Source organism: Neodiprion fabricii, chromosome 2 (genome assembly GCF_021155785.1).
Source record: "Neodiprion fabricii isolate iyNeoFabr1 chromosome 2, iyNeoFabr1.1, whole genome shotgun sequence".
Lineage (NCBI taxonomy): Eukaryota > Metazoa > Arthropoda > Insecta > Hymenoptera > Diprionidae > Neodiprion > Neodiprion fabricii.
Window position 1 is genome coordinate 35901770 of NC_060240.1, and position 18644 is coordinate 35920413.

Below are 18644 nucleotides of genomic sequence, written 5' to 3' on the forward strand. Positions count from 1 at the left end.
ATCCGAGACCAAAAGTTTTTTGCCCAAAAAAAAAGTAAGGCTAACCCCTTTGTGTTTTTGGCGAAAATTTTCGCGATTTTGAAAAGTGCTGGAATCAATTCTTTCATGCATTATTCCGACGCAGTTCTGCGAGAGAAATCGATTGGGCGCAGTCCCAATACGCTGCGAGCAACGCATCAAAAGTTACAGCCAAAAAACGAGACACCTGTGTTTTCGACATTTTTCAGCAGGTGCTTTTTCGCACGCCATTTCTCTCCTGTTGGTCCTGCGCTCTTTTTGCTGCGATTTCTGAGTTCCTGAGGGTCCAATTGGTAAGATAAGCGTCATTTCAATCGAATCCGAGACCAAAAGTTTTTTGCCCAAAAAAAAAGTAAGGCTAACCCCTTTGTGTTTTTGGCGAAAATTTTCGCGATTTTGAAAAGTGCTGGAATCAATTCTTTCATGCATTATTCCGACGCAGTTCTGCGAGAGAAATCGATTGGGCGCAGTCCCAATACGCTGCGAGCAACGCATCAAAAGTTACAGCCAAAAAACGAGACACCTGTGTTTTCGACATTTTTCAGCAGGTGCTTTTTCGCACGCCATTTCTCTCCTGTTGGTCCTGCGCTCTTTTTGCTGCGATTTCTGAGTTCCTGAGGGTCCAATTGGCAAGATAAGGATCATTTCAATCGAATCCGAGACCAGAAGTTTTTTGCCCAAAAAAAACGCAAGGCTAACCCCTTTGTGTTTTTGGCGAAAATTTTCGCGATTTTGAAAAGTGCTGGAATCAATTCTTTCATGCAACATTCCGACGCAGTTTTGCGAGAGAAATCGATTGGGCGCAGTCCCAATACGCTGCGAGCAACGCATCAAAAGTTACAGCCAAAAAACGAGAACCTGTGTTTTCGACATTTTTCAGCACGTGCTTTTTCGCTCGCCATTTCTCTCCTGTTGGTCCTGCGCTCTTTTTGCTGCGATTTCTGAGTTCCTGAGGGTCCAATTGGTAAGATAAGCGTCATTTCAATCGAATCCGAGACCAAAAGTTTTTTGCCCAAAAAAAAAGTAAGGCTAACCCCTTTGTGTTTTTGGCGAAAATTTTCGCGATTTTGAAAAGTGCTGGAATCAATTCTTTCATGCATTATTCCGACGCAGTTCTGCGAGAGAAATCGATTGGGCGCAGTCCCAATACGCTGCGAGCAACGCATCAAAAGTTACAGCCAAAAAACGAGAACCTGTGTTTTCGACATTTTTCAGCAGGTGCTTTTTCGCTCGCCATTTCTCTCCTGTTGGTCCTGCGCTCTTTTTGCTGCGATTTCTGAGTTCCTGAGGGTCCAATTGGTAAGATAAGGATCATTTCAATCGAATCCGAGACTAGAAGTTTTTTGCCCAAAAAAAAAGCAAGGCTAACCCCTTTGTGTTTTTGGCGAAAATTTTCGCGATTTTGAGAAGTGCTGGAATCAATTCTTTGGCGCACTGTATCGACGTAATTTTGCGAGAGAAATCGATTGGGCGCAGTCCCAATACGCTGCGAGCAACGCATCAAAAGTTACAGCCAAAAAACGAGAACCTGTGTTTTCGACATTTTTCAGCAGGTGCTTTTTCGCTCGCCATTTCTCTCCTGTTGGTCCTGCGCTCTTTTTGCTGCGATTTCTGAGTTCCTGAGGGTCCAATTGGTAAGATAAGGATCATTTCAATCGAATCCGAGACCAGAAGTTTTTTGCCCAAAAAAAACGCAAGGCTAACCCCTTTGTGTTTTTGGCGAAAATTTTCGCGATTTTGAAAAGTGCTGGAATCAATTCTTTCATGCAACATTCCGACGCAGTTTTGCGAGAGAAATCGATTGGGCGCAGTCCCAATACGCTGCGAGCAACGCATCAAAAGTTACAGCCAAAAAACGAGAACCTGTGTTTTCGACATTTTTCAGCACGTGCTTTTTCGCTCGCCATTTCTCTCCTGTTGGTCCTGCGCTCTTTTTGCTGCGATTTCTGAGTTCCTGAGGGTCCAATTGGTAAGATAAGCGTCATTTCAATCGAATCCGAGACCAAAAGTTTTTTGCCCAAAAAAAAAGTAAGGCTAACCCCTTTGTGTTTTTGGCGAAAATTTTCGCGATTTTGAAAAGTGCTGGAATCAATTCTTTCATGCATTATTCCGACGCAGTTCTGCGAGAGAAATCGATTGGGCGCAGTCCCAATACGCTGCGAGCAACGCATTAAAAGTTACAGCCAAAAAACGAGACACCTGTGTTTTCGACATTTTTCAGCAGGTGCTTTTTCGCACGCCATTTCTCTCCTGTTGGTCCTGCGCTCTTTTTGCTGCGATTTCTGAGTTCCTGAGGGTCCAATTGGTAAGATAAGCGTCATTTCAATCGAATCCGAGACCAAAAGTTTTTTGCCCAAAAAAAAAGTAAGGCTAACCCCTTTGTGTTTTTGGCGAAAATTTTCGCGATTTTGAAAAGTGCTGGAATCAATTCTTTCATGCATTATTCCGACGCAGTTCTGCGAGAGAAATCGATTGGGCGCAGTCCCAATACGCTGCGAGCAACGCATCAAAAGTTACAGCCAAAAAACGAGACACCTGTGTTTTCGACATTTTTCAGCAGGTGCTTTTTCGCACGCCATTTCTCTCCTGTTGGTCCTGCGCTCTTTTTGCTGCGATTTCTGAGTTCCTGAGGGTCCAATTGGCAAGATAAGGATCATTTCAATCGAATCCGAGACCAGAAGTTTTTTGCCCAAAAAAAACGCAAGGCTAACCCCTTTGTGTTTTTGGCGAAAATTTTCGCGATTTTGAAAAGTGCTGGAATCAATTCTTTCATGCAACATTCCGACGCAGTTTTGCGAGAGAAATCGATTGGGCGCAGTCCCAATACGCTGCGAGCAACGCATCAAAAGTTACAGCCAAAAAACGAGAACCTGTGTTTTCGACATTTTTCAGCACGTGCTTTTTCGCTCGCCATTTCTCTCCTGTTGGTCCTGCGCTCTTTTTGCTGCGATTTCTGAGTTCCTGAGGGTCCAATTGGTAAGATAAGCGTCATTTCAATCGAATCCGAGACCAAAAGTTTTTTGCCCAAAAAAAAAGTAAGGCTAACCCCTTTGTGTTTTTGGCGAAAATTTTCGCGATTTTGAAAAGTGCTGGAATCAATTCTTTCATGCATTATTCCGACGCAGTTCTGCGAGAGAAATCGATTGGGCGCAGTCCCAATACGCTGCGAGCAACGCATCAAAAGTTACAGCCAAAAAACGAGAACCTGTGTTTTCGACATTTTTCAGCAGGTGCTTTTTCGCTCGCCATTTCTCTCCTGTTGGTCCTGCGCTCTTTTTGCTGCGATTTCTGAGTTCCTGAGGGTCCAATTGGTAAGATAAGGATCATTTCAATCGAATCCGAGACTAGAAGTTTTTTGCCCAAAAAAAAAGCAAGGCTAACCCCTTTGTGTTTTTGGCGAAAATTTTCGCGATTTTGAGAAGTGCTGGAATCAATTCTTTGGCGCACTGTATCGACGTAATTTTGCGAGAGAAATCGATTGGGCGCAGTCCCAATACGCTGCGAGCAACGCATCAAAAGTTACAGCAAGAAAACGAAAACCAGTGTTTTCGACATTTTTCAGCAGGTGCTTTTTCGCTCGCCATTTCTCTCCTGTTGGGTCTACGCCCTTTTCGCTGCGATTTCTGAGTTCCTGAGGGTCCAATTGGTGAGATAAGGATCATTTCAATCGAATCCGAGACCAGAAGTTTTTTGCCCAAAAAAAAAGTAAAGCCAACCCCTTTGTGTTTTTGGCGAAAATTTTCGCGATTTTGGAAAGTGCAGGAATCAATTCTTTCTGTCACTGTTCCGACGTAATCTTGCGAAACAAATCGATTAAGCACAGACTGAATGCGTTGTCATCAATGAATGTAAAGTTATGGCCGAAATACATGTGACGGGTTCGCTAAAAGGCGGGGAAGAAAAATTACAAATTCATTGATCAAAATTTGAGTTTATTAGACATGTCCTAATGGTTGTACAAGGGTTCAGGTGTCAGTGTGTAGTGATGTAACATCTTAATAAACAGAACCAAAGTGACAGAGAAACACGACTGCTAAATTTGTTCAAACTTTCAATAATTTCAATTGCAATATGTGGAAACCGGTATGCATCATACGCTGTCTGAAGAAAAATATGACAAGTACTATATGAACCAGTTCCTATCATACATATAATATAATATTACAAGGTTGCTAAGTTTTCAAATCTAACTGAAAAGAGGCGTGCGACGCCGGACGCGCAACGAAAGTGAAAACTTTCAGCGGAGTTATCGTCTTGTTTTCTTTGTCCCTCACTCTTTTCTTACATATTAATACATGTATTTGGGATAGAATTCATTCATAAAGTAGTAATAAACATGGTCTTAATATAATAACTTCTTGTTCGAAAAATCGGCCACTTCAGTCAAATTTCATATTATTATTCACTGACAAATGTTTTCATATTATTTGTGTCAAGACTGGATTTTTCACAGCTTTATGACGAAATTTATCACCCATACAAAGCTTGCACAGTCGAAAGCACTCTTAAGATTCCTATATTTTACTGTTCGCTTCGGATAAACCAAGCGAAGTTTTACTGCTGTCAATCCAGACGTCGGGGTGCTTGTACGTTATAATGAATATTGCAAGCGATCTTTCTATGTTGCCCCCACAGCTCTTGCCAATTTGCGGACATCTCTGCGCTGAACTTTGTTTGATGGGGTTTTTGGTAAATGATCCACAAATCTAACACCACCACGTAGCCGTTTACTGTCAGCCATTTCTGTAGCGACCAAGTCAATTAACTCCTCCTCCGTAACCTGAAAATCGAATTTATGAGGTTAGACAAAGAGACCACTCAATATTTGTGTACTCTTAATCGGGGTAAAGACCTTAGACAGCAGCGAATTGGTTTAGCTAGTAAATGATGGTTTCAAAATAATTCGTTTGGAAAAATCTTTTGATTCTTTTATAGTCTTTTTCGCTCAAGGGTTCATTTTTTAGGAATGTTCACATTCGTCGTTTCCACTCTCACACCATTTATATTAAACATGATCTTATCATAAATAGAAACTACATAGCCTTAGTGAATCTCAGTCATATCTCGATGAATTACTGCGCTGAACAGTAGATGGACTAGTGTTCACTCTTAATGAAAATTGTGTTGCAGTGTTTTTAGAACATAGTACCTGTTTGTCACTTATTGCAGCTTGCTTTCGAACCACGAAAGCAATGGGATGCTCGTTGTCTACAGGATGCGGTACACTTACAACCACAGCTTCCTTGACTCCAGGATGAGACAAAAGCACATCTTCGATATCAGCTGGAGATATTTGATAACCCTGATATTTGATCATTTCTTTTAGTCTGTCTACAATAAAGATTTCCCCGTCCTCGTCATAGTAGCCAAGATCTCCCGAGTGCAACCATCCTTAAATGGAAATTCAAAAGGCAACATCCTTAGAATCCAAGCCAGAAGTTAATCTTCATATGAGTATCCAAAATATTGTCTATCAAATTTATAAATATACTCACCTTCCTCGTCAATTGTGCACGCTGTAGCTTGTGGATCCTTGTAGTAATGAGCCATCGTGGTCCCATTCTTGAGCAATAGTTCACCCAATTGATTGACTCCCAGTAGTCGGCCGGTATCTGGATCGACGACTTTTACCTGGCAATTGTCCAAGATGGAACCACATGATCCAGGTTTCGAATTATTCGTCTGAATTGAAATGGCACCTCCGACTTCCGTCATGCCATAACCCACGATGATCGAGGCATGTGGTAACATCTTATTGAAGGCTTCCCGAGTATTAGCGGGTAGAACAGAACCACCGCACATGACTGTCTCGAGACTAGAGAGGTCATATTTTTTCAACGCATCTGACTTTACCAATCTAACGAGCATGCTGGGGCTCAAAAGAGCTGATTTTATCTGAAAAAAGGGTAACGTATCACTGTGTACTCGTCCGTTGTCAAGCCATTCCACCTAGGATTGAATAGGATTTGTAACTTACTTTAAACTTTTCGATAATCGCACATGCTGTGTACTCTTCGAAGGGCGGTGGTAAAACCCTGGTTGAATTTGCGGCTACAGCAATCAGCATGGAATATACCCCGCTGATCCATGCTAGACATGAGATAATCAGCGCTGTATCGTTAAATACGGCAGCGAAGGCCGTATGCAATTGGTTAAAGATAAGTGCATGGGCCAATGCAACACCTTTTGGGAAACCTGAGGTCCCAGAGGTGCACATAATTACTGCAGTCTCGTCAGAACTTTTGATCGGTGTGCATCTGTAGTGCTGGACCTCTTCGACTGTTTGTTCAGCAATCACTTCTTGAAACGCAAGAAAGCCTGGAACGCGGCCTAGTACAACAATTTTCACGTCTAGCTCTGTTTCTTTGACCGCCTCGGCAAAGGTAGTTGCTATATCTTCGTTGACGAATGCCATCTTTGGGGAGGTGATTTTCAACATATGACTAAAGTCCCCTGGAAAAATAATTTCAGCATTTTTAACGTGGGAGGCTTAATATAATATTAATAACCCGTGTTCGTTTGCAGCCTTAATTTTGTTCATTTTGTGTATCATATCCCACTGTATATTCGAGTACTGATTAAGTTTGTCCATCTCGTGTCACAACAATGCACACGTATGTGTATGAGTTTAGTCACGATAAAACTTAACGGTGTGTCAAGCATTTGTTTAGAATTATCACCTAAATTAGTTGGGAAATGTACGATTCGTCAATTGAAATAATTAGTAATACTTCCATGGCTGCTGTTATTATTCCAATGAGTCTGGTATATTTGAGTTTACGAACTTTGTCATCGAAAAACAATTTACTTTTGTTCATCCCAACGTCCAAGGGGTTGATTACGGCTCCAAGATACAGGGTTGCGAAACACGGCAGCGCGAGGTCTAGCTGATTGTGAGAGCACATTGTAACAACGTCTCCCGGAAGTAAGCCCTGTTTCCTCATCCACAAGGCGCATCTTACGCTTCCATCTCGCATCGTGTCGAAGGTGTATTTTTCACCAGTAGTAACATCAATCTAAAATATCGTTTTCCAACATTTTATAACAGATATGTTTCGGAATAAAATATTTTTTCGTGAAGGAAAGCTTGCTTCAGTTATCGATACTTCCATCATCGGTGCAATATTACTACAGATCTGGTTCGAAGATATCTGAAAATCAGTCATTCAGCGTCCTCTCGCACACTCACCTGTCCTACCAATTCCGGATTGTTTTTCAGTCTTGCTAGTACGAGTTCTCCAAAGCTGGTGTATTCGAACGGAGGAAAGGGAACAACTTTACCCTTGAGTATGTTGTTCTCAATTGTGATCTTCGAATCATTCTGAAAATAATTTCATAATTTTTCTCACCAGCTTACGCATGTAGCCGGTACTGTTTTCTAGATAATAGTGTGTCAAAAAAGAACAAAAAAAAAAAATCTCCAACAAAAAGCCTTACGTGTTTCCGCGCCAAACGATTAGTTCTCGATACCCATATACTGATGTAAAATTTCCGTGTACTCAAAGTGACGAATATTTTACCTGGCAGATGATTTCAAATCGCAGGATATATCGATGGCGATAATGCAAAAAGCGAGCCTCAATCGAGTCTGCTATTTGATCAAATATAAAGTGGTCCTAATTTTAACCACGTCACCGATGCGGATCAAGATCCACACGTAAAAGCACAGTCAATTTATCTTATTGTTAATTGAATTAACCAGTTCAATGTCAGGGAATTTTGTGAACTTCTCCGATATCGAAATACTAAAAGTGTCGAAAAAAGTATCTAGACATCGGACAATTTGTGTACTTTCGGACGTCTCTAGCCAACTTACTCACCATTTTTGTATTTGAGAGTGAAAATCTGCCTTCAACTTCGATTTTTTACTATTGTAATTGATGGGATCTGATAATGTGCCGCTAGAAAATATTTCAAACAGTACATCAGTCTTACGACTGAGGGAGAGCGAATAACACGTTTCAACTAGAACGAATGACGATTGGCCACAGACGAGCGTGTTCTTAAGAGACTCTTTACAACGAAATGGTGAGCTTGTGTCATGTTGTTGTCTCATGAAAATCGGTGTCCGTGGGTGATGATAGTTCGGTTGGCTGTGAAAGAAACGATAGATTACGATGCTATGCACTTACACGAGATACTTTGATGCCGTTGCGAGGGTGTGTCATCAGAGAAAATTGAATATCATGCAAACGCAAGTCACGCCGCGCCGTCTGAATTCTTCTTGCAAAAACTTGTTTGTAATTTAAACAGTAATGATGAGTTTTCAAACAGCCACTAGTACGGACTTCTATCTGCCTCTTCGTTCCTAGTTCATTGTAATTTCCTAGATAATGAACTAGCAGGTGCAGATTCTCGGCATTGTCATTTTTATTGTCATTACAGTGATCAGGTTACTGAATGAATTGCAGGTGTTCCTGGTACCGTGTGCGTAAACATATTTTTACAAATGTAAGAAAATTATGACAGGCTCGCAACTCTGTACGTAAATTTTAACGCTTACTCAATTTTTACGTGTAATAATCGATCGTGTAATGCTCTTGGTATTGGATTTGACAAAGACATATTCTGATTCTGTTTTCAGAGATGAATGGATTTTAAGATGACATTAATATTATGATTTGAAAAATCGCAATCTGCTTAACGGAAACATTCGATTTTCATTACTTTTGAGAAATTTCTTTTGCAACGTATATCGAGGTTCGTGCTGTTAATGCTATTGTTGTACTATTAAAGTGTACGATTGGCTAAAAGTTGAACTGAATAAATTCAATTGGCGATGCTTGGGATTTGTGCAGTGAATCGAGCGATGACAGTTGCAATTTTAGATAGTAGCAACACATTGCAACGTTTCGCATTCCGTATACCTATGTGGATGAAAAACCAGAGTACAATTTAATCACGACGAGCAGTTATCCTTCAGGTGATCATGGATGTTTCTACTTTCCGTTTTGGAGTGATAAAAGTATATTTCAATCGAGATTTACAAACATGTTTAAAATTGGGTCAACGGTGGCGTCAGCGATCCATTATTCTGAGACTTATCGAATTATTACGTTTAGACAGATAAGATTACGAAGTTCATATAACGGGAAAATCGTTTACTAGCTTATGCAATGCAGCACTGTTCACGCTGATTATATAGACTGCTTAATGGCTGCGAGACAAACTCGGTTTAGAACTATTTTTAATACTTTTAAAATACGTGAAGTACGATTAGGTTTTTTTAACCTTGACAGTAAATACTTTCTCGAAAAGAAGTCAGAATTCATGATTACACTAAACTGGATTTTTTTTTTTTTTACATCTACATTATATAATCGCGATTTTTACGGTATCCCAAACGTGAATTATATTATTATATGTGGGTTTTGAACGGTTGCAATGTCAATCGGTATTACTTGCAGCCAAAACCGAAATCAAACCGATCAAATTTCGATTAGACGTGTGTGTTAAGAAATTGCCTGTTACTTGCTGATGGGTTACGTGAGATTATAAATTGTCTTGATTATGAATGAAATCGAAAATTCAATACAATCATAATTTTATTTGTGATAGTAGGTACAGCTCACACAAATATATACATTCCGTATTGAGCGCATTTACAATGTTATTTCGTATTTATTTTACTTTGTTTCCACGTTGATTGGATAATTTGAATAATAAATTACGGTTAGACGCGGATTCCTCGCACTGCACGGGATCCTTTTTTTTATTTTGAACACAATGGCATCCGCATGTAATATGTCCAAATCCAAATAAATATCAATTAAACCTAAATTAATTTAGTGAAATAAATTACTTAGGTACATGAAATTACATACTCGTATATGCTTTCACAGTATTAATCATCCATTTGATTGATTAAAATGGCGATAATACGTGCATTCAGCACTATACTTTTGTCAAAATTCATTTTTGTTCTCAATTTACGAACGGAATAATATTTTCAGAAACGAATATACCGAGAATTATCGTTGGTTTTATTTTAATGATCACTACGATCTAGGAATTCTATAATTTTACAACTGAGTTCGATAGAAGTATATTTTCCGGAATATTTTTGCGGTAATTAATTTGTAACTTTCGAGTCGCAATTAATTAGGCTTCGATTCATCACGTGGATACGGATAGTAGTAAGATTTCCGTTACTTGCGTTTCAGCAGTTACAATAAGATCTTATATTATAAGCTTTCACAAGAATTGTAGTGGGTATCAGCATTGTTGATACGTATCATTTAGTAGCTTCGGTAAGCTGTGTACTGTAAACGGAATATTTTTTAATCATATTAGAGCTACTTACAAGGTTTTGTTTTTTGTTGACACGAAGAGATGCTTCTCCGAGATAATTCAAAACAATTGAGATACAAGTCTTGACCAAGTCCTCAACTAGACACAGTTGTAGTGTCATAATGATAATAATGGTAACAATAATTTTAATATCAATAATAAGAATAATGACGAAAGGAATTATGACATTTGTATAACTATATCAACTCAACAAAGTTGACTCCCTGTTTATCTGTGTAAGTTATATCGATAGCTGTGTGTCAATACAGGTGTGGGAAGAAGATTAAGGATTTTTAACGACAACAGAAATCTAACGTTTAAAATTGATAAATTGTAAGTAAGAAATTTGTAGAAGTAAGTTCACCGTCGTTGATTGTAAAATTACTGTATGCTTGGATTACGGTCTTTACTTTGTATGGATTATACGTCTCAGATAAATATAGAAATTGTTTGAAATGTTCCCCCCATATTTTCCTCTATCAATCTTTATTGTAATATCATATTGAACGGTGGAGGAAAGAGTGTGTACTTGATTAGCTAAACTTTGGAATATCAGCTACCCTGGTATGATTTTTTTTTTCTTAGGATATTTTAGTACTTTTTTCTGTGCATCGTATCGATAGTATGATCAATAAATAAACCTTGATTACGGGGCAACATTATTACACGGACACGTATCCGGATTCTGTTTACGGTATCTATAATAACTGTCATTACTCGGATTGATGACGTAGTTACAAATACATAAAATAGGGCAGTCACTGTACAATATTATATAATGCCCGGATAAATTAGAGTACATTATTTGACATTTATAGCTGCTAAGACGATAAAAGTTAACTGCAGGCAATATAGGGTATATTAATATACATATTGTATTACGATATTTAAGCAGGTGAGAATGACGGCTACTGGTATACGTTGCATTTCAAGAGTAATTTCAGAGTTGTGGTAATTGGAAAAAATGTTATCACCTCCATAACACTGTTGAAAAAAACCTATTCACCTGATTTACAGTTCTGAACAAAAATCGTTACTTTCCCGGCCACAATTTCCAATTTCATACAATACCGTGACGTGTCAAGTCTGCGGATGAATAGAAAATAATTGATTCTTCTCCGATACGGATTCCCTTCAATATGCGATTCTGTTTCATCGAAGCTGGTCAACTCGTCGTCATCCAAGTGGTATTCAAACGGTTTAGCGTAATTGCGTAATGGCTAAATTCAGAGGATGAATTTGTGTTCAGAACCGTGCGCCGTGCGTTCTCGACGGCGTACGAAATGAATCGATTCAAAAGTCATTATTCGCGGTCGTGACTCCTAAAGTCCATCTCTTAAATCCGCACTCGTTTCGATGCAGGATAATTTAAAACCCCGATAGGATCGTCGATCGGACAGCGGCTAACGAATGCAAAGCAGTTAATCGAGCCTTGGATTAATTTTGGAAACGGTGGGGCCATCCCTCCTCGGCAAGGCTTCCGTACTGACGTATGCGCGGCGGCAAATGCGTTTCCGGACTCTGAGGTGAGTAGCATCCGGCCCCGGCGCTCTGGACCGGATATCTGTAGAGGGAACTCGGCGAGGCGTAGTGGGAGGACTCGCTTCCGGCCTGGAGGACGTTTCCGTACCCGGAATAGGAGCCGTAATGCGAAGACTGGGAATTTGGCGAGTGGCCCCTCTCGCTGAGGCTTCTGTAAGGCCCCGATTGGCGGGCCTGTTCCTCTTGTCAGACGGGGGTGCTGACGGCGACGCTGCTTATGTACTCGATGTCGCTGATGCTCTTTACTCGACGATGTCGTTTACCGGACGACGGTCTCGGCGGTAGTTGAGGAGGAGGTGGCGACGATCCTCGGCTCCCGATGCTCCCGTGGTGAACGTACTGACACTGGCTCGCGAGACTTCCGGTGTCCGACGATGACGACGGGGATGCCTTTTCGCTGCGAGGACGAAGACCGAGGGCTCGGCTCAGTGATCCCTGGAAAATGGTTCATATTCACGTGTGATTACGAGGTTCGCCGATCGATCGAGCAGGAATAATAGCGGAACGAAAGCGATATCGAATTTTATCGCGAGGAAACGGATCAGACAGAGGGAACTTAATTATATTTTAATCAAGGTTAAAGCACTTTCGATTTCGCACATTGTTCGTATACTTATATGTATAGGTATAGGTGTATATGTATACGAAATAAGCTACCGATAGTGTCTATTGTTAATTAATCATACGTTTTAGATAACTAAAAATCATTCGTTTCAATGGGAAACCTGAGTTCATAATATGTTACAGAAATTTTAAATATAATTTCTCTTTCGAAATTTCAATTCGAAATCGTTACCTTTCCTATTCGAAATGTGCAATTTTCAAATCAATATTATAATTAATACAAATCGAAGATACAAACAAACAATAGACGCTATCTACGACCATCGAAGTATCGTTTTCAAGTCAATTAGTTCGATACGCAAGTATGCGATAGTAAGGCTTTAGTGATTATTGGCATCGTTGCAATATGTGCAATCAAACGTTGCATATTGTCAATATTCAAATGGAATTTCCGTTTTCCCAACTTACCGACTAACGTCTTACGATCAGTGCCCGTTGGAGATTGCATATATATTTGGTTAAAAATGAAACACAATGCCGTACGTCTACCAAAAACCCACAAGCGTATGATAATAAATTAGTATGATTATTGATGATGCTGTCTCGAACGTTGTTGACAAAATGATATTCGATATACAGGCATTCGATTGCGTTTGCTCACAAACATGGAAAACCAACAGGTGTAATTACTAATTATGGGCTTTATTACGGGGGTACTTGATCTATAATTTAAGTTTTGGCATACCTGAGAGCTCCTCCATGACAACTATTAAAGGACGAGACAGGCCAGTTAAGAACCGACGCACCATCGACATTTAAATTACATTTTATATTTACAATATAATAATTGATCGTGTATTGTGGCGTGACGATTGACACGAACATGAACTGTTGAGACGATGTATTATCGTAACAGATATAGGTATATATGTATATAATAATAATAATAATAATAATAATAATAATAATAATAATAATAGGTAAATTGAAATCGATCGTATGAGTTAGGGCACAGGTAACAAGTTTACCCTGCAACTATTTTGTAAAATACTGCTAATAACGTACAAGTGTGGTATTAACTTATACGAATTGATATTTTACATGTACGTACATGGGAAGATGTCAGTATAGTATAAGGTCGGTATGGGTAGGTATATATAAAGTATGGCACGGTATATGGCATGTTATGTACATATACAAGTGTTTACAGTTTGTAATATAGTATAGGTATATATAGTATCTACCGAGTGTACAGTGATAGCAGCAAACGGGTTGGTTAGTTAGTACTGTCTTGTTTTAATGCTGATCAAACTTTTCTTTCAATTATTTTCTAACTTACGCAGTTTTTTAGTCTCTCTGGCGGATCAGTCTTGTACATTCTGAAATTTCCCCTCGTTAAAATTGCAACGTTAAAAGTTTCTTGCTACTGTATCATTAACAATCACCCTAGCATGTAAAACCTGTTTCTTTCTCTTTTTCAAAGTCCTAACTCTTGTTACAGCTCATTTTTCTGCCGCATGACAGATTATAAATCTCGGATATTTCATACATCGTATGTAAATAAGAATCAACACATGTACTTTGAACTGAAATCATTCAATTTGGGATGAAAATCAAGTCGGTTTTTATGAGAATCGACGTTGTTTGTAACATTATTGCGACTATTAGTTTGAGCTTCGTGTTTGGTTTATCAATTTTTTTGACACTGTACAATTAGCAAAAACTCGAATTGTCCTTCGGGTATTCAATGTCCAATTTTTTCTCTGAGAACAATCGTTCAAGATACGTTTGTAAAACATTAAGAATATTTTCAACCCGTCGCGTCTAAACTATAATTCATTAATCCCGAGAATGAGTTTAAGATTGTTAGCTTCAAATTTCATCATTACATAATTATACTTGTGTGGCATTTGCTGATTTTTATTCATACGACAAAATAGACAGAGCACGAATTTATCGATGACGATGCGTTAACTGATGAATTTCACTTGTTCATTTATTTACCTCTTGTAATCACGTACGGATCATTGTCGTTAGTGATTAGCCAATCAAGCTTGGTATTTAAAGTGCCACTTGACGCTTATCAGCGGTATATATTCGTACATACAAGTTTCGTTTTTTATTACACCGAAGCCCTACAAGCGATACCAGATTGTTTTCTTTTTATCGATTGCATTAAATTTTGTAATATGTTTACGAGTCGAACGTATTTACGGCGTTCGCATTGTGCAACGATGACTTTGCTTCTTGCACACATCTTCATCAATTTAATCTCGCAGTTATGAAATTTCGTGTAACATGACCCTAAATTATAGCATGTTAGTAAGTAATAGCGAACCTTTTTTAAGTAAAGAAGACTGCAGGTCTGCCGCGATCCACAGAATGCAGGGACAATTGTTCATATAACGTTAGGTAAAATACTGTTATGTATACGTGTTCCATAGCTCACAGCATGGTCGCATATTATATTGCAACGGGATTTCTAAAGCATATTTATTTGCTGTAAGGATCATATAGCCGCCGTGCGTTGTATCAGCAGTTGACATGCAATCGTGCACCAGCGAAAATAAATTTTGTACGTGTATATGTATTGTACGTGTGTGATGTTGTGATAATCATACATTATTTACAACTGGTTCACTAGATGAAATGATTATCTGTGCCCTAGCAAAATATAAAAACGACAAATTAATGTGTTTTCAAATTGCATGGGTGTAATCTTTTGAAATTTGGCATATCGAACTCACAACGGATAAACGGTTAAGTATTCATAATTTTAGTAATAACTACCTACTCATAAGTGATCAACGATACATAAAAACGAGCATAATATGTACGTAGTGTTTAAAATTTTAAACCTTTATACAAGAGTGTGATGAAAATTCTAGCTCGATTGCTTCGTCTTATTTGAATGCTCGATGAAAAGTAAGCGGGCAAAAAGTGTGGATGATAATTTGGTGTACAGGTGCCTTACGAAACGTCATGCAGGGAATAAGCTCGGGAAGTGAGATGATTCGTTACCCTTAAACTGGATCTGCGACGGTCGACCGTGTTGCTGTTATGGTTAGCCGCCATGTGAAGGGCTGATAGGGAGCTCTGGTGATGCTGGAGATGAAAGGCTCGGTTTCCACGACCCAGGCTTCCGCCGGCGCTGACGGTGCTAACCGGTCTGCTCCCGATGCTTCCCCTGGGGACGACCTCCAGTTGACCTCTAAGCACACACACCCACCCTCATTCATACATGGTTTACACCACTTCTGTATCATCCACACACACGTATACCTGTGTACCTTCTCTGGGGCTCAACACACTCGCGTAGAATCGGTTGCGCGATGCAGTAAATTTCCAACGCTGTTTTCATTATTTTTTTCATGTTTTTTTTTTTTATTTCTAATTCTCGCTATTTTAAAGAGAGAATCACACGCGTTTCGAAAGTGAAAGATTATTTTTCAACCCTAGCCAATCGCGGTATAAATACTGAATCCTTGTCACATATTTGACAGGTGAATTTGAATATTGAGGTGAAATCAACATGACCGTCGTATACATAAAGTTACTTTCAGCATTGGCTACTGACAAAGTGCTACTCAATGTCAAGTAAAATTATGGCAAAAATCGTTTGATTGTAATATTCTATGTTCAACGAAATATCGAACCTTAGAATTTGCGTCGCGAAATTTTTCTTTCATGTTGCTTATGGTTCAATGTTATTTTTCCGATTTTATGATTTAATGCTTAGCGCGTTACGTCAAGTTTTGAAATTTAATAAGTTGTGATATTTACTGCATTTCTTTCTTTCTCGCCTTTTTTTTTCAAAAAACCACCATAAATACCTAGTTACAACATAAATAATATACATACACAAGCATTCTGTGCTCCATATATATGATAGGAGAGAACGTAGGAGATGGGCTCTAACAGTCTATAGTGCGTCATCCACACTTATATGTAATATAAATATATATATATGATATAATTATGAAACAAACGAGAATAACCGATAAAAAAAAAATCGAATTATTGATGCGACAGATAATAAGACAATTAGAGCCAGGTAAACGTAACATCGAACAGTTATAGAAATGTAAGTATTGAGATTTGCAAACGAAAACAAAACGATATATATAAATATATATATGCAAATAGTGTGATTCCTGGACAGTATACACCTACATTATGACAAATCCCACGTGCGAGTAGATTTTACTTGAATTTATATTCGAAGTATATTTGAAACGATAGACAGCAAGCTTCGTGAACCGTTACATTTTTTTTTTAATTTTTCTTCTTAGTGAGGATATGAAAATAAATAAATGGCAATAAAATCTACATAATTTGTATAAGATGGATCAGATTTACAGAAAGCCGAAATCATCATAGCGATATCGAGGATCCAGCTGGTACCACGTTTTTTTGGTAACCTCCAATCCTAGTTTAATTATTTTTCTGTGAGCTTTAGAAAATCTTTCAAAGTATCTAGTCGTGTTACAGGATGAATTGAGTTATCGGAACAACAGCAGAAAAAAGGCCTGCCTGATATAATAAATACTGCCTAAAATCTTCCAAAACAATTGATAAAAAAAGTTTCACCCGACCAGGAATCACACCGTGATCACTAATAACAATGTGTGTGCTATACATAGCGCGAAGTGCATTGCAAGCAGCAACTGTGGGCTACGGCACGGCTATACTTGACATTCATATAATTTTTCATCATTTTTTTTTTTTGTTGCGCTTATTGATATCCGAACGACCGATTAAGGGATCAGTCGAAGGACCGTACATAGCTGAACGAATGTACCTATTAGGAGCCAGAAACAATTGTACAGTAACAAAACTCCTTCATATAGTGATTCGTCATCACACATCGATAGGAAGTAAAAACCATATATATATATGTGATATATATGTTCACTCTAAATTGGTAGAAATGAATGTTTGTATATGTACATTAATGTTGATTGTATATTTTGTATCGTATGATCTACGTGTGTGTATATATTCCTGGGAAGTCAGGTATATCGTGTGTATGCGGTCGTAATTAAGGGTACAACATTTGGCGATGTTCAATTTATCGGATCGTCTTTGCTCACTCCAATACAGGCTGATAACGTGATTTCGCACGGGTGATATGGCCAATGCCTCGGAGTTGCCGATTAACATCAAGAAATATGTTTTTTGCACTGAAAATTACAGTGTGTTACGCACGTGTCGAGTTGAGAAAATTCGACCGAGTCCGCGTATGTAAATTTCAAACGGTATGCATAGATTCGTATCATACAACGCGCGAATGAAATGTAAATCCGGTAACTATTATCAACTTCGTAAACTAATTAATCGAAATTTCAGGATTTCATTTCATTCGCGCCACGCAATTTATCAGTAAGTAACCCCTGTAGGTCACGTAAAATGTGTAGTTGTGTATAAAATTCATTGTTATTTAACTTCTATACCGAGTTTTATGAGAAAAATAAAAAACTTTGGTGACGTTCGCGTACACGAGAAACTGTAAAATTACGCGACGATGATAATTAGCTAGAGATTATTACATTAATTTTCAACAATTTTGATTTTGAACAGTTCGATCCAGCTTCGGTATTGACAATTTTTACGAGGCTTTATATATCATTTACTAAACGAGTTGACGATTAATACCTTATACGCTCTATACGATACCATACACACATAGTTAATATAAATAGGAGACAATCCGTGCAACATTTATAAGGATTACTATTATTGTTTATGGAAAATTTTACAATTATTTTTATATTTATATGTATGTATACGAGTATGAAAATAGGAAATCGCAACGATTGCGTTCATTTAATACGACGCATTTATACCGAAACTAATTGATTCAATTTAGCAATTTTTGGGTTATCGCTTGTTTGAATCGATATAAAAGAAGAAATCGTAACGACTTTGAAAATGAATTCGTTGCTTGACTCGCATCCGAAATACAAACGTAGACGAAGTGGGAGGTCGTTGGAATCGAAATCTAATTTACGGATTTTTTTTCGTGCTAGTTGAATTTCGGTACAACATTCGATACCATTAGATTTTATTTAAGTATATAAGGAACGTCTATACTTAATTTTCGTATGCCGAAACAAATATTTATTATCATTTGATTATTTATAAAGGTATTTTAGTTCCTTCATAACGACTTGTAGTTTTCACTCGTAGCGTTACTTTACCTTCCTCTTCAATTCCGCTATTTTTTTTTT

The 18644-nt window shown here is 38.4% G+C and overlaps 2 protein-coding genes across 14 annotated transcripts in view; both read right to left on the reverse strand.

The window, feature by feature from the left end:
- Positions 1-3929: 3929 nt before the first annotated feature.
- Positions 3930-7983, reverse strand: LOC124176410 (4-coumarate--CoA ligase 1-like). Of its 2 annotated transcripts, XM_046557674.1 has the most exons (7): positions 7839-7983; positions 7208-7339; positions 6827-7034; positions 5996-6471; positions 5514-5913; positions 5168-5409; positions 3930-4798 (listed from the first exon to the last, which is right to left on the reverse strand). In XM_046557674.1, exons 1-7 carry the CDS (start codon positions 7839-7841, stop codon positions 4637-4639), a joined length of 1623 nt encoding a protein of 540 aa, XP_046413630.1. In that variant the 5' UTR covers positions 7842-7983; the 3' UTR covers positions 3930-4636. The 2 variants fall into 2 exon arrangements, with proteins under 2 accessions (XP_046413630.1, XP_046413631.1); XM_046557675.1 differs by lacking the exon at positions 7208-7339.
- A 1562-nt stretch (positions 7984-9545) lies between these two features.
- LOC124176407 (kazrin) overlaps positions 9546-18644 on the reverse strand; it is an 81854-nt gene continuing 72755 nt past the window's right edge. For 10 of the 12 annotated variants that reach the window (XM_046557666.1, XM_046557664.1, XM_046557663.1 and 7 more), the window contains 3 exons: positions 15436-15625; positions 13160-13180; positions 9546-12285 (listed from right to left, as the gene is read on the reverse strand). In XM_046557666.1, coding sequence (XP_046413622.1) covers positions 12037-12285; positions 13160-13180; positions 15436-15625 — 460 coding nt within the window. In that variant the 3' untranslated portion in view covers positions 9546-12036. The remainder of the gene's footprint in view (positions 12286-13159; positions 13181-15435; positions 15626-18644) is intronic. The other 2 variants (XM_046557660.1, XM_046557667.1) reach the window with 2 other exon arrangements.